This window comes from Cetorhinus maximus, chromosome 1, assembly GCF_964194155.1.
Source record: "Cetorhinus maximus chromosome 1, sCetMax3.hap1.1, whole genome shotgun sequence".
Classification (NCBI taxonomy): Eukaryota; Metazoa; Chordata; class Chondrichthyes; order Lamniformes; family Cetorhinidae; genus Cetorhinus; species Cetorhinus maximus.
In genome coordinates, this window is record NC_135879.1 from 245,439,733 (window position 1) to 245,454,035 (window position 14,303).

The window sequence follows — 14,303 nt, forward strand, 5'->3', positions numbered from 1 at the left end:
AGTGGGGAGTGAGTTGGAGTGTCTGTGTTGAGTGGGGAGTGAGTTTGGAGTGTCTGTGTTAAGTATCGAGTGAGTTTGGAGTGTCTGTGTTAAGTGGGGAGTGAGTTTGTAGTGTCTGTGATCAGTGGGGAGTGAGGTTGGAGTGTCTGTGATCAGTGTGGAGTGAGTTTGGAGTGTCTGTGATCAATGTGGAGTGAGGTTGGAGTGTCTGTGTTCAGTTGGGAGTGAGGTTGGAGTGTCTGTGTTAAGTGGGGAGTGAGGTTGGAGTGTCTGTGTTCAGTGGGCGAGTGAGGTTGGAGTGTCTGTGTTAAGTGGGAAGTGAGGTTGGAGTGTCTGTGATCAGTGGGGAGTGAGGTTGGAGTGTCTGTGTTCAGTGGGCGAGTGAGGTTGGAGTGTCTGCGTTAAGTGGGGAGTGAGGTTGGAGTGTCTGTGTTCAGTGGGCGAGTGAGGTTGGAGTGTCTGTGTTCAGTGGAGAGTGAGGTTGGAGTGTCTGTTCAGTGGGGAGTGAGGTTGGGGTGTCTGCTCAGTGGTGTAGTGAAGTTGGTGCGTCTGTGTTCAGTGGGGAGAGAGGCTGGAGTTTTGTATTCAGAGGCGGAGTGAGTTTGGAGTATCTGTTCAGTGGGGAGTGAGGTTGGAGTGTCTGTGTTCGGCGGGCGAGTGAGGTTGGAGTGTCTGTTCAGTGGAGAGTGAGGTTGCAATATCTTCTTTGGAGAGGGAGGTTGGGGTGTCTGTTCATTGGAGAGGGAGGTTGGAGTGTCTTCAGTGGTTAGTGAGGTTGGAGTGTCTGTGTTCAGTGGGAAGTGAGGTTGGAGTGTCTGTTCAGTGGGGAGTGAGTTGGAGTATCTGTGTTCAGTTGGAAGTGAGTTGGAGTGTCTGTGTTCAGTTGGGTGTGAGTTGGAGTGTCTGTGTTCAGTTGGGAGTGAGTTGGAGTGTCTGTGTTCAGTTGGGAGTGAGTTGGAGTGTCTGTGTTCAGTTGGGAGTGAGTTGGAGTGTCTGTGTTCAGTTGGGAGTGAGTTGGAGTGTCTGTGTTCAGTTGGGAGTGAGTTGGAGTGTCTGTGTTAAGTGTGGAGTGAGTTTGGAGTGTCTGTGATCAGTGGGCAGTGAGTTTGGAGTGTCTGTGATCAGTGGGGAGTGATGTTGGAGTGTCTGTGATCAGTGGGGAGTGAGGTTGGAGTGTCTGTGATCAGTGTGGAGTGAGTTTGGAGTGTCTGTGATCAATGTGGAGTGAGGTTGGAGTGTCTGTGTACAGTGGGCGAGTGAGGTTGGAGTGTGTGTGTTAAGTGGGGAGTGAGGTTGGAGTGTCTGTGTTCAGTGGGCGAGTGAGGTTGGAGTGTCTGTGATCAGTGAGGAGTGAGGTTGGAGTGTCTGTGATCAGTGGGGAGTGAGTTTGGAGTGTCTGTGATCAATGTGGAGTGAGGTTGGAGTGTCTGTGTTCAGTGGGCGAGTGAGGTTGGAGTGTCTGTGATCAGTGGGGAGTGAGGTTGGAGTGTCTGTGTTCAGTGGGCGAGTGAGTTTGGAGTGTGTGTTAAGTGGGGAGTGAGTTTGGTGTGTCTGTGATCAGTGTGGAGTGCGTTTGGAGTGTCTGTGATCAGTGTGGAGTGCGTTTGGAGTGTCTATGATCAGTGGTGAGTGAGGCTGGAGTGTCTGTTCAGTGGGGAGTGAGGCTGGAGTGTCTGTTCAGTGGGGAGTGAGGCTGGAGTGTCTGTTCAGTGGGGAGTGAGGCTGGAGTGTCTGTTCAGTGGGGAGTGAGGCTGGAGTGTCTGTGTTCAGTGGGGAGTGAGGTTGGAGTGTCTGTTCATTGGAGAGGGAGGTTGGAGAGTCTGTGTTCGGTGGGGGAGTGAGGCTGGAGCATCTGTTCAGTGGGGAGTGAGATTGGAGCGTCTGTTCAGTGGGGAGTGAGATTGGAGTGTCTGTTCAGTGGGGAGTGAGACTGGAGTGTCTGTTCAGTGTGGGAGTGAAGTTGGGGTGTCTGTATTCAGTGGGGAGTGAGGTTGGAGTGTCTGTTCAGTGCGGAGTGAGATTGGAGTGTCTGTTCGGTTGGGACTGAGGTTGGAGAGTCTGTGTTCGGTGGGGGAGTGAGTTTGGAGTGTCTGTTCAGTGGGGAGTGAGTTTGGAGTGTCTGATCAGTGGGGAGTGAGTTTGGAGCATGTGTTCAGTGGGGAGTGAGGCTGGAGCGTGTGTTCAGTGGGGAGTGAGGCTGGAGCGTGTGTTCAGTTCGGGGAGTGAGGCTGGAGTGTCTGTGTTGAGTGGGGAGTGCGGCTGGAGTGTCTGTGTTGAGTGGGGAGTGAGGCTGGAGTGTCTGTTCAGTGGGGAGTGAGGCTGGAGTGTCTGTTCAGTGGGGAGTGAGGCTGGAGTGTCTGTTCAGTGGGGAGTGAGGCTGGAGTGTCTGTTCAGTGGGGAGTGAGGCTGGAGTGTCTGTGTTCAGTGGGGAGGGAGGTTGGAGTGTCTGTTCATTGGAGAGGGAGGTTGGAGTGTCTGTTCAGTGCTTAATGAGTTTGGAGAGTCTGTGTTCGGTGGGGGAGTGAGGCTGGAGCATCTGTTCAGTCGGGAGTGAGGTTGGAGCGTCTGTTCAGTGGGGAGTGAGTTTGGAGTGTCTGTGTTCGTTGGGGGAGTGAGTTTGGAGTGTCTGTTCAGTGGGGAGTGAGGTTGGAGTGTCTGTTATCAGTGTGGAGTGAGTTTGGAGTGTCTGTTCGTTGGTGGAGTGAGTTTGGAGTGTCTGTTCAGTGGTTAGTGAGGTTGGAATGTCTGTTCGGTTGGGACTGAGGTTGGAGAGTCTGTGTTCGGTGGGAGAGTGAGGCTGGAGTGTCTGTTCAGTTGGGGGAGTGAGATTGGAGTGTCTATGTTCAGTGGGGAGTCAGGTTGGAGTGTCTGTGTTCAGTGGGGGAGTGAGGTTGGAGTGTCTGTTCAGTTGGGGGAGTGAGATTGGAGTGTCTATGTTCAGTGGGGACTGAGGCTGGAGTGTCTGTTCAGTGGGGAGTCAGGTTGGAGTGTCTGTGTTCAGTGGGGAGTGAGGTTGGAGTGTGTGTTCACTGGGGAGTGAGGTTGGAGTGTGTGTTCAGTGGGGAGTGAGGTTGGAGTGTGTGTTCAGTGGGGAGTGAGGTTGGAGTGTGTGTTCAGTGGGGAGTGAGGTTGGAGTGTCTGTGTTCAGTGGGGAGTGAGGTTGGAGCGTCTGTGTTCAGTTGGGAGTGAGGTTGGAGAGTCTGTGTTCAGTGGGGAGTGAGATTGGAGCGTCTTTGTGTTCAGTGGGGAGTGAGGTTGGAGCGTCTGTGTTCAGTGGGGAGTGAGGTTGGAGCATCTGTGTTCAGTGGGGAGTGAGGTTGGAGCGTCTGTGTTCAGTGGGGAATGTGGTTGGAGCGTCTGTGTTCAGTGGGTCGTGAGGTTGGAGCGTCTGTGTTCAGTGGGGAGTGTGGTTGGTGCGTCTGTGTTCAGTGGGTCGTGAGGTTGGAGCGTCTGTGTTCAGTGGGGAGTGTGGTTGGAGCGTCTGTGTTCAGTGGGGAGTGAGATTGGAGCGTCTGTGTTCAGTGGGGGGTGAGGTTGGAGCGTCTGTGTTCAGTGGGGAGTGAGGTTGGAGCGTCTGTGTTCAGTGGGGAGTGTGGTTGGAGCGTCTGTGTTCAGTGGGGAGTGTGGTTGGAGCGTCTGTGTTCAGTGGGGAGTGAGCTTGGAGCGTCTGTGTTCAGTTGGGAGTGAGGTTTAAGTGCCTGTTGTCATTTGAGTCGCTTATTTTTGATTCATGTGATGTCTGCATCGCCCTGAAGGTCAACATTAATTTCCGATAGGGATGGTCAATAATTTTTCGATTTTCCAGTGATGGCCACATCCGGGGAATGAATAAATGACTCACTTTTCCCGGATGGAAATGCTACTTTACCACATGTTGTCCTTGCTCAGGTGGATCCTGGACCAGGGCCCAAGCTTGTCTATATGGCTGCTCAGTTTTACATGAGGCCTCGCTCCCAGCCAGCAGGAGAAATAGATCAAATTTTACACTCCTATTTTCTGAAAAATAAAGTGTCCTGATTTTCCATGTGTTTCATGAACAGACTGTGATTTTTGGATGCTGTTAATTCCTGATGCTGACTTATTTAAATTACAGAGCTCTCTTCGTTGGATCATGTTTCGAGATGCAGCTTCAATTCTGATACTCTGACCCACAGCACGTCCATTGCCAATGGCTGTGACAGGGGCCAGGACACCCTGATTCGTTCCCCGCTGTCTCCGGGGATGGCCACAGTCAACCAGTGCGGCACTATGTATCCTTCTGTCACCAGACAGCTAGACTTCTCCACCCAGCTCCCAGCCCACACCCAGCCGGCCCTGAAGGACTCGCCTGAAGGGGAAGAAAAACCAATCCTGAATGTGGCGTCGGGCCTGAACTCCAAGTCTCTGTCCAGGACGTTTGGACAGTCTTTGCACAGTTTGGAAAGCGCCGCCAATGTGGTTGCCCATGACCCCAGGCCACTCTGCTCCTCCCCAGGCAGCAGGCGAGTGCCTGCTGCATCTCCTGCAGCCGGCCTCCTACTGACTGGAGAGGGGGTGGAGGCTTTCTCGCTTGGCACCCAGAGCTGTGGCCGCTCTCACCTCCACCGTGACGATACTCCCTGGCATGAGGATGAACTCATCGGCCTGAAGACCCTAAGTGAGATTCGGAAGCTGCTAGGTGAAACAGGAACTCCTCCGACCAACCGGCAGGGCTCCGTCGCCACAGACTTTATTCCAGAGAAGCTGGGCTCCAATAAGGACGAGGCAGTGACCCCGGCGAAGGAGGAAGAGAGAGAGTTCCTATCTCGGTGGACAGTCACAAGCCCACAGTCCAACAGCCTGTTTGGAGAGGGTCCCAGGACAGGAGAGGACCTAGGCCACAGGACACCTCCCACCATCGGGAATACCAGCCGTAGTGCGCGCTCACTCCCAGGGGAGGGGGAGTGGCAGTGGCAAGAGCCCCTCGAGAGACAAGCGTCAACTGCAAGTGGAGAAAGGGCAACACAACCAGCTTTCGTTCCCCGTGCGGACAGAGCCGAACCTGAGGGGTGCAGCGGGGCCACCGCTGGCAGGCCGGCCACAGCGGAGTTTTCCAGAACCACCTCCAAGACCATCAACCTGACTGCCTCTAAACCACTAGCATCCCCATCTGCTCCCCAATTTGCCAGCCAGCCTGAGAGGGCCCATGCGCTCAGTGCCAACAGCAGCAGAGATGGAGATCTTGATGAAGACAGCAGCACTGACTCGCTGGCTGTACGAGTATCCAACCTGCTCCGAGACCGGAGCACTGCAACACGGGAAAGCATTCCCACCAGGGCAGCAGACAAAGTGAAACACAGAACACATGGTGAGAGAACCAGCAAGCAGCCTTGACGATCCTCATATCCCCTTCCTGTTTATATTGTCCTCGCCGGAAAACAGTCTGTCCTGGGAGTGTTTGATGGGGACAATGTAGAGGGAGCTTTACTCTGTATCTAACCCCGTGCTGTACCTGTCCTGGGAGTGTTTGATGGGGACAATGTAGAGGGAGCTTTACTCTGTATCTAACCCCGTGCTGTACCTGTCCTGGGAGTGTTTGATGGGGACAATGTAGAGGGAGCTTTACTCTGTATCTAACCCCGTGCTGTACCTGTCCTGGGAGTGTTTGATGGGGACAGTGTAGAGGGAGCTTTACTCTGTATCTAACCCCGTGCTGTACCTGTCCTGGGAGTGTTTGATGGGGACAGTGTAGAGGGAGCTTTACTCTGTATCTAACCCCTTGCTGTACCTTCCTTGGGAGTGTTTGATGGGGACAGTGTAGAGGGAGCTTTACCCTGTATCTAACCCCGTGCTGTACCTGCCCTGGGAGTGTTTGATACGGACAGAGTAGAGCGAGCTTTACTCTGTATCTAACCCATGCTGTACCTGCCCATGGAGTATTTGATGCGGACAGTGTGGAGGGAGCTTTATCTGTATTTAACCCTGTGCTCTTTCTGCCCTGGGAGTGTTTGATGGAGACAGTGTAGAGTGAGCTTTACTCTGTATCTAACCCCATGCTGCACATGTCCTGGGAGTGTTTGATGGGAACAGTGTAGAACGAGCTTTACTCTATATCTAACCCCGTGCTGTACCTGTCCTGGGAGCGTTTGATGGGGACAGTATAGAGCGAGCTTTACTCTGTATCTAACCCCGTGCTGTACCTGTCCTGGGAGTGTTTGATGGGGACAGTGTAGAGTGAGCTTTACTCTGTATCTAACCCCATGCTGCACCTGTCCTGGGAGTATTTGATGGGGATAGTGTAGAGGGAGCTTTACTCTGTATCTATCCCCGTGCTGTACCTGTCCTGGGAGTGTTTGATGGGGATAGTGTAGAGGGAGCTTGACTCTGTATCTAACCCGTGCTGTAGCTGCCCATGGAGTATTTGATGCGGACAGTGTGGAGGGAGCTTTACTCTGTATCTCACCCCATGCTGTACCTGTCCTGGGAGTGTTTGATGCGGACAGTGTAGAGGGAGCTTTATCTGTATTTAACCCTGTGCTCTTTCTGCCCTGGGAGTGTTTGATGGAGACAATGTAGAGGGAGCTTTACTCTGTATCTAACCCCGTACTGTACCTGTCCTGGGAGTGTTTGATGTGGACGGTGTAGAGGGAGCTTTACTCTGTATCTAACCCCGTGCTGTACCTGTCCTGGGAGTGTTTGATGGGGACAGTGTAGAGGGAGCTTTACTCTGTATCTTACCCCTTGCTGTACCTGTCCTGGGAGTGTTTGATGAGACAGTTAAAGGAGGTTGATTTGTGAAAGAGGAACATTGAAAGACAATGGTGAGTGAACAGAGGATTGAATCAAACTAACATGGAGAGAAAGCTGATGAGCTAAATGGACTGCTGCTCTGCTGGAGTATCCCTTAACTCACAATGTGGAAAATACCATACTCCCCACCTCAGTGTGTGGGAACACGAGAAATTACAGTGCTGCAAAAAATGGGGCCTCTCAGCCACCCAGTCTCAGAGTAAAAAAACGGCCAGATGCTGTACCCAAGAGTCACAATGTACTCGGTCTCTGAGGGCCACAGTGAGCAGAATCTGACCACCTAACCTTTTGATCTAGATGAGGAACAGATGAAGCTGTCAATGCCGCCTCCTGACCCACTCACAATCCTGGATGAAGAGGACAGGAGGAAGATTGAAGAAATCAAAGCAGAATTACTTCAAACGTCCAAAAATTTCATCCACCCTCAGGTATGGTTGAGAAAGTGCTTTTATCTGTAGACCTGGTTTGTTGTCTGATGTTGGCCTGTCCTGTGTTATACCTGTCCTGGGAGTGTTTGATGGGACAGTGTAGAGGGAGCTTTACTCTGTATCTAACCCCGTGCTGTACCTGTCCTGGGAGTGTTTGATGGGACAGTGTAGAGGGAGCTTTACTCTGTATCTAACCCCGTGCTGTACCTGTCCTGGGAGTGTTTGATGGGACAGTAGAGAGGGAGTTTACTCTGTATCTAATCCCGTGCTGTACCTGTCCTGGGAGTGTTTGATGGGACAGTGTAGAGGGAGCTTTACCCTGTATCTAACCCTGTGCTGTACCTGTCCTGGGAGTGTTTGATGGGGACAGTGTAGAGGGAGCTTTACTCTGTATCTAACTCCGTGCTGTCCCTGTCCTGGGAGTGTTTGATGGGGACAGTGTAGAGGGAGCTTTACTCTGTATCTAACCCCGTGCTGTACCTGTCCATGGAGTGTTTGATGGGACAGTGCAGAGGGAGCTTTACTCTGTATCTAAGCCCGAGCTGTACCTGCCCTGGGAGTGTTTGATGGGGACAGTGTAGAGGGAGCTTTACTCTGTATCTAACCCCATAATATTCCAGTTCTCGCAGTATTTGATTTTGACACTGGCTGCTGGAAATGACATGAGCTGTCTGCAGTCTGTGTTTAGGTGTGTTGGAGAAAAAAATCAGTTCTTTAATTATGTGGCGAGAACTAGTCATCAATATTCGGACGAGGACTTCTTTTCTCCTAAGCTGCTTGTGTCAGTGAGTGCGAATGGACTGATGGAACTGTTGCTGACATTGTAACGCTCATTCTGCCCTTTGTTCTGCTCATTATCAAAGGGAATGAAGCCAGGGTGGAATAAATAGGAGTTTTCTGCCTGTGATATTACTCTGACCCACGCAAGGCCCTGAATCCATTGATTATAAGCTTGTTGGTGTTAGGGTAACTGTTAGTAAACAGAAAGCAACAAGTCTGGGCCTGTCTCCTGCCCTCAGAGCTGACCAATGGAAGACTTGCATAATTATATGTAGACAAAGTCTCAAGATTGTTTACATTAACAAGGACCAACGTTACAATTCACTGCATGAGGGTAAGGTTCAGTTTCTGCTGGGGTAGTCTCTGTCTGTTTCAACTCCTTTTACGCCTTTCAGCCTCTCTCCTCTTTTCTGTCTGTTTCCACTCTGTTTCTAACCCTCTATTCCATCTGCTTCAACTCCGTATAATTTGTGCTTGCTATTCTTATTGAGAGTATCAATTATTCAGCTGCGGTATAAACTATTCAGTTTGCACAAATTCATCAGTTTGTAACCCGTGATATGTTCAGTCTAAAACCTGTGCTATCTAATTATGTTCACTCTTTAATTCGACAGCCTTGCCCCTCCCTATCTCGGTGACCTTATCCTGCTTTACCCACCCATCCCACACCCCTAGAAACCACTGCATTCTCCTGACTGACTTTGCCCCCTCTTTTTGCCCCACTCCCAGCAGTTGTGCTATCAATCACCTCGGCCTCATGCTTTGCAATGTCTCCTCCAAACTCCTTCGCTGCTCCATTCGCCACTCCCTTTATTGGCCATAAGGGCAATTAGGGCTGGGTGTTAAATGCTGGCCTGGCTGGTGGTGTTCACATCCCATAAATGAATGAAATAAAAACTCTACCTTGACAACCCCTTAGAAACAACCTCTTTGATTATGCTTTTGGTCATCCCCCCTAATTTCTCGCCCTTTGGCTCAGCGCCCTTTTCCCTTCACAGCTTGGTGGAGCGCCTTGGAATGTTTTTTCCTCTTTAAAGGCGCTATGCAAGTGCAAGTTTTCTGTTCCTAACCTGCTATCAGTTCCTTTTCAGAGTAGAATCTCTGCTAACCGGTATTTTATAGTGTTTAATACCTGTGATTTCCTCATGTTTACTCATCCAGGGGCACTTTGATTCAACCTTGAATGGACAATGAAAAGCATTATATCCAAGCTTGCTTGGCCCTTGTTCAATTTATACATACATGCATGCAAATATATGTGCACAATCATAAGGTCACACTGCAAGCACATGCAGGCAGGAATATGTGCACTTGTGCATGCAACTATCCACACATGCATACAAATATCCACACTGCTATAAACGCACATGCACAGTTATGTACACGTGCACATATTCATGCACATATGTACAAATATATTTTTACATGCACACAAAGATACACATGCAGACAAATATACCTGTATATATGTGCGCAGGCACACACAAACATACACATGCGCATTCAAACACAGCCATATACAGGCCGAGTATCCTATAGCCAAAACCTTTGAGGCCGATTGTATTTCAGTTTTCAGACACTTTCGGATCTACCGTATACACGGTTGGCCCACGTCTACTTACATTACAATATCCTAAGATAAAAACAGAAAAGGCTGGAAAATCTCAGCAGGTCTGGCAGCATCGATCTGTGGAGAGAAAAACACAGCTAAAATTCAGAGCCCTGAGGAAGTCACATTGGACTCGAAACGTTAACACTGTTTCTCTCTTCACAGATGCTGCCAGCCCTGCTGAGATTTTCCAGCTTTTTCTGTTTTTATTTCACATTTCCAGCAGCCACAGTATTTTGCTTTTATCTTCCAATAGCCCAAGCCTAGGCTAACTATAGCCTATAAATACTAGGATAAAAGCAAAATACTGCGGATGCTGGAAATCTGAAACATAAACAAAAATAGCTGGAAAAACTCAGCAGGTCTGACAGCATCTGTGGAGGGGAGCGCAGTTAACGTTTCGAGTCCGAATGACTCTTCAGCAGGTTCTTCAGTTCTGATAAAGAGTCATACGGACTTGAAACGTTAACTGTATTCCTCTCCGCAGATGCTGTCAGACCTGCTGAGTTTTTCCAGCTATTTTTGTTTTTGTGTCTATAAATACTAGGTTGTTTCTCCATTTGCCAACTCTCACGCACCCTATTCCTTATCTGTTACACTTATTACACCTTTAACATAATATTACATTGCTTTATTAACGTACAAATTAACTGCTTAGCCGTTCAGCAAACATTTGGTTTTTTTGATGTGTTTGATTTTTGGATGTACGGATGAAAGATGTTCATAAGAACATAAGAAATAGGAGCAGGAGTAGGCCATTTGGCCCCTCAAGCCTGCCCTGCCATTCAATAAGATCATGGCTGATCCTGCCCCAGGCCTCAACTCCTCTTTCGTGCCAGCTCCTCATAACTCTCAACTCCCCGATATTTCAAAAATCTATCTTTAACTACTTTCAGTGATCTAGCCTCCATAACCCTCCGAGGTAGAGAATTCCAGACATTCATTACCCTCAGAGAGAAGAAATTCCTTCACATCTCAGTTTTAAATGAGTGTCCCCTTATTCTGTAACTATGTTCCCTAATTCGAGATTCCCCCACTAGTGGAAACATCTTCTCAACATCTGCCCTGTCAAGCCCCCTCAGAATCTTTAACGTTTCAATGAGATCATCCCTCATTCTTCTAAACTCTAATGAATAAAGGCCTAATTAAGGCCTAATAAAGGCCTGTTTAGCTGTTCTTGATAAGTCAACCCCTTCATCCCAGGAATCAGCCTAGTGAATCTCTTTTGAACTGCCTCCTATGCCAGTATATCCTTTCTTAAATACAGGGACTAAAACTGTACACAGTACTCCAGGTGCAGCCTCACCAACACCCTGTACAGTTGTAACAAGACTTCCCTATTTTTAAATTCCAATCCCCTAGCAATACAGGCCAAAATTTACCTTCTTAATTACTAGCTGCACCTGCATGCTAACTTTTTGTGTTTCATGCACAAGAACACCTAGATAATTGAGTGCTACACTTTTTTTTAGAGTATCTCTCCATTTAAATAATAGTCTGCCTTTTGATTTTTCATACCAAAGTGCATGACCTCACACTTTTTGCCCACTCACTCAATCTGTCTTTCTCCCCTTGCAGATTCCTTATGTCCTCATCACAACATGCTCTCCCATCTATTTTTGTATCGTCAGCAAATTTGGATACATTACACTCTGCCCCCACCCAAGTCATTAATATAGATGGTAAATAATTGAGGCCCTAGGACTGATCCTCGTGGCACTCCACTATCCAACCTGAAAAAGGCCCATCAATCCCAACTCTCTGTCTTCTGTGTGTTAACCAATCCTCAATCCATGCTAATACATTACCCCCAATACTGTGAGCTCTTATCTTGTGCAATAACCTTTTATGTGGCAGCTTATAGAATGCCTTCTGGAAATCCAAAGACATTACATCTACCGGTTCCCCTTTACCAACTCTGTTTGTTATATCCTCAAAGAACTCTAGCAAATTTGTCAAACATGATTTCCCTTTCACAAAACCATGTTGACTCTGTTTGATTGCTTTAAGCTTTTCCAAATGTCCTACTATTTCTTGCTTAACAATGAACTCTGGCATTTTCCCAATGACAATGTTAGGCTGACTGGCCTATAGTTTCCTGCTTTTTGTCTCCCTCTCTTCTTGAACAGGGGCATCACATTAGCGGTTTTCCAATCTGCTGGGACCCTCCCGGAATCCAGTAAATTCTGGAATATTTCCACCAATGCCTCCACTATCTCTGCAGCCACTTCCTTCAAAACCCTTGGCTGCAGGCCATCAGGTCCTGGCGACTTGTCTGCCTCTAGACCCATTAGTTTGTCAAATACTTTGTCCCTCGTGATAGAGACTGTTACAAGATCTTCCCTCCCATTAGCTCCTTGCTTATCTGATATCTTAGGGATGTTTATGGTGTCCCCCACCATGAAGACCGATGCAAAATATTGGTTTAAATTATCTGCAACCTCCCTGTTCCTCGTTATTAATTCTCCTGTTGCATCCTCCAAGGGTCCCACGCTCACTTTAGCTGCTCTTTTTTTATATACCCATAGAAGCTCTTGCTGCTTGTTTTTATATTTCTTGCCAATTTACTTTCGTAATCAATTTTCTCCCTCTTCATTAGCTTTTGAATCATCTGCTGCTGGACCCTAAAAAATTCCCAATCCTCTGGCCTACCACTGGTTTTCGGCCGTTTTGTATGCCTTACTTTTTGATTGGATACTCTCCTTGACCGCCTTTGTTAACCACAGGTGGTCCATCCTTCTCATCGAGTCCTTCTCTTTGACCAGGATAAATTTTTGCTGAGGGTTATGAAATATCTACTGAAATTCTGCCACTACCTATCCACTGACCTTCCCCTTAGTCTATTTTCCCAGCCTGCTTTAGACAATTCTTTCTTCATACCCCTGTAATTGCCCTTATTTAAGTTGAGGACACTGGTTTGAGACCCGAGTTGCTCACCCTCAAACTGAATTTGAAATTCTACCAAGTTGTGATCGCTGCCCCCAGAGGATCCTTAACTACAAGATCTCTTATTAATCCCACCTCATTAAACATTTCTAGATCTAAAATAGCCTGTTCCCTGGTAGGTCTTGCAATGTATTGCTCTAAGAAACAATCCCTGATGCACTCTACAAATTCGCCTTCCATGTTACCCCTGCCAACCTGATTTGTCCAGTCAGTATGCAGATTAAAATCACCCATGACAATTGTAGCGTCCTTCTTACACGCCTCCATTATTTCCCGATTTATACTTTGTCCTACAGTGAGGCAACTCTTCGGGGCCTATAGGCGACTCCCACCTGTGACTTCTTCCCCTTGCTATTCCTTATTTCCACCCAAACTGATTCCACATCTCGATCTATTGCACCTATGTCACTACTCACCAACGCACTGATACCTTCCTTTATTAACAAAGCTACCCCATCCCCTTTTTCTTTAGCCTATTTTTCCGGAATGTTGAATACCCTTGAATATTGAGTTCCCAGTCTTGGTCACCCTGCAACCATGTCTCTGTAATAGCTATCAAGTCATATCCATTTATTTCTATTTGTGCCGTCAACTCATCTATCTTGTTACAAATGCTGCGTGCATTCAGATAAAGAGCCTTAAGCTTTGTCTTTTTACCATTATTACTAATTAATTCTGGTTCTAATTTCTGCTGCACCCTTCTGCTTATATTTTCTGTCCCTTCCTGTCACACTTTGATTATCGTTCACCTCTTCACTACCCTGCACCTCTGCTCTCTCGTTTAGTTTGGATTTTTTAAACTTCCCTTCAATTTAACCCTTCCCCCAACTAATTATTTTAAAGCCTGTATAAATATTCAATATGTATTAATAGATGCTGCACCCGCGTATATATATTATATATGTATAACATCTATACAAATATACACATGTCTGCCCATGTGAGCAGATACACATGTACACTCACGTGTAGGCATGAACACTAAGATAAAAGCAAAATACTGCAGATGCTGGAAATCTGAAACAAAAACAAAAATAGCTGGAAAAACTCAGCAGGTCTGACAGCATCTGTGGAGAGGAGCACAGTTAACGTTTCGAGTCCGTATGACTGTTCTTCAGGACTCTGATGAGTCATTCAGACTCGAAATGTTAACTGTATTCCTCTCCGGAGATGCTGTCAGACCTGCTGAGTTTTTCCAGCTATTTTTGTTTTTGTATACCTGAAAGCATGTGCTTACACATATGTGTGCGCATGCTCACACAAACACACATGCTCTCACGTGCGCACACGCTCACATATGCTCACACGCATGTGCACACACTCACTGTCTCACACACGCACGCACGCACTCATTTTGTTTTCCAGCAGTGTCACAATAGTAGCTGATTAATGCTCAGGAAGTTGATTTTCACCTCCTTGGCTCAGGGGCATTGAGACAAATTGCAGAACCTGACCCCTTCATGCCAGCTGAGATCAGTTAACCCAGCACAATCAGGCATTGCAGCAGGCAGCTTCCTGTAGACTTGCCAAACCAGGCCACTGGGTGGGGTTTATAAGGCCGGGACCCTGGAAGATGCCCTGCACTCAGCCAGATTCACAAGTTCAGGTTTCTTTATTGCAGGCACGGACTCCTTCAGTGGCGGCTGCCAGGGTGTAAGTTGCTTTGCTTTAACTTTTTAAACCCCCCTGGTGTGTAATTTCTCCACTGCTCTCTGGTCCATGAAGTATGTTACAGCCGAGAGGATGGGCTACACGTGGTGTGTGGAAAATGC

General features: G+C 48.0%; 1 protein-coding gene across 1 annotated transcript in view; it reads left to right on the forward strand.

Moving 5' to 3' along the window:
• The first annotated feature begins 4,236 nt into the window (after positions 1-4,236).
• Positions 4,237-14,303, forward strand: part of LOC144688510 (uncharacterized) — a 45,906-nt gene continuing 35,839 nt past the window's right edge. Inside the window, exons 1-2 of the mRNA XM_078555172.1 lie at positions 4,237-5,326; positions 7,066-7,196. Of these exons, the coding sequence (XP_078411298.1) occupies positions 4,249-5,326; positions 7,066-7,196 (1,209 nt within the window). The 5' untranslated portion in view covers positions 4,237-4,248. The remainder of the gene's footprint in view (positions 5,327-7,065; positions 7,197-14,303) is intronic.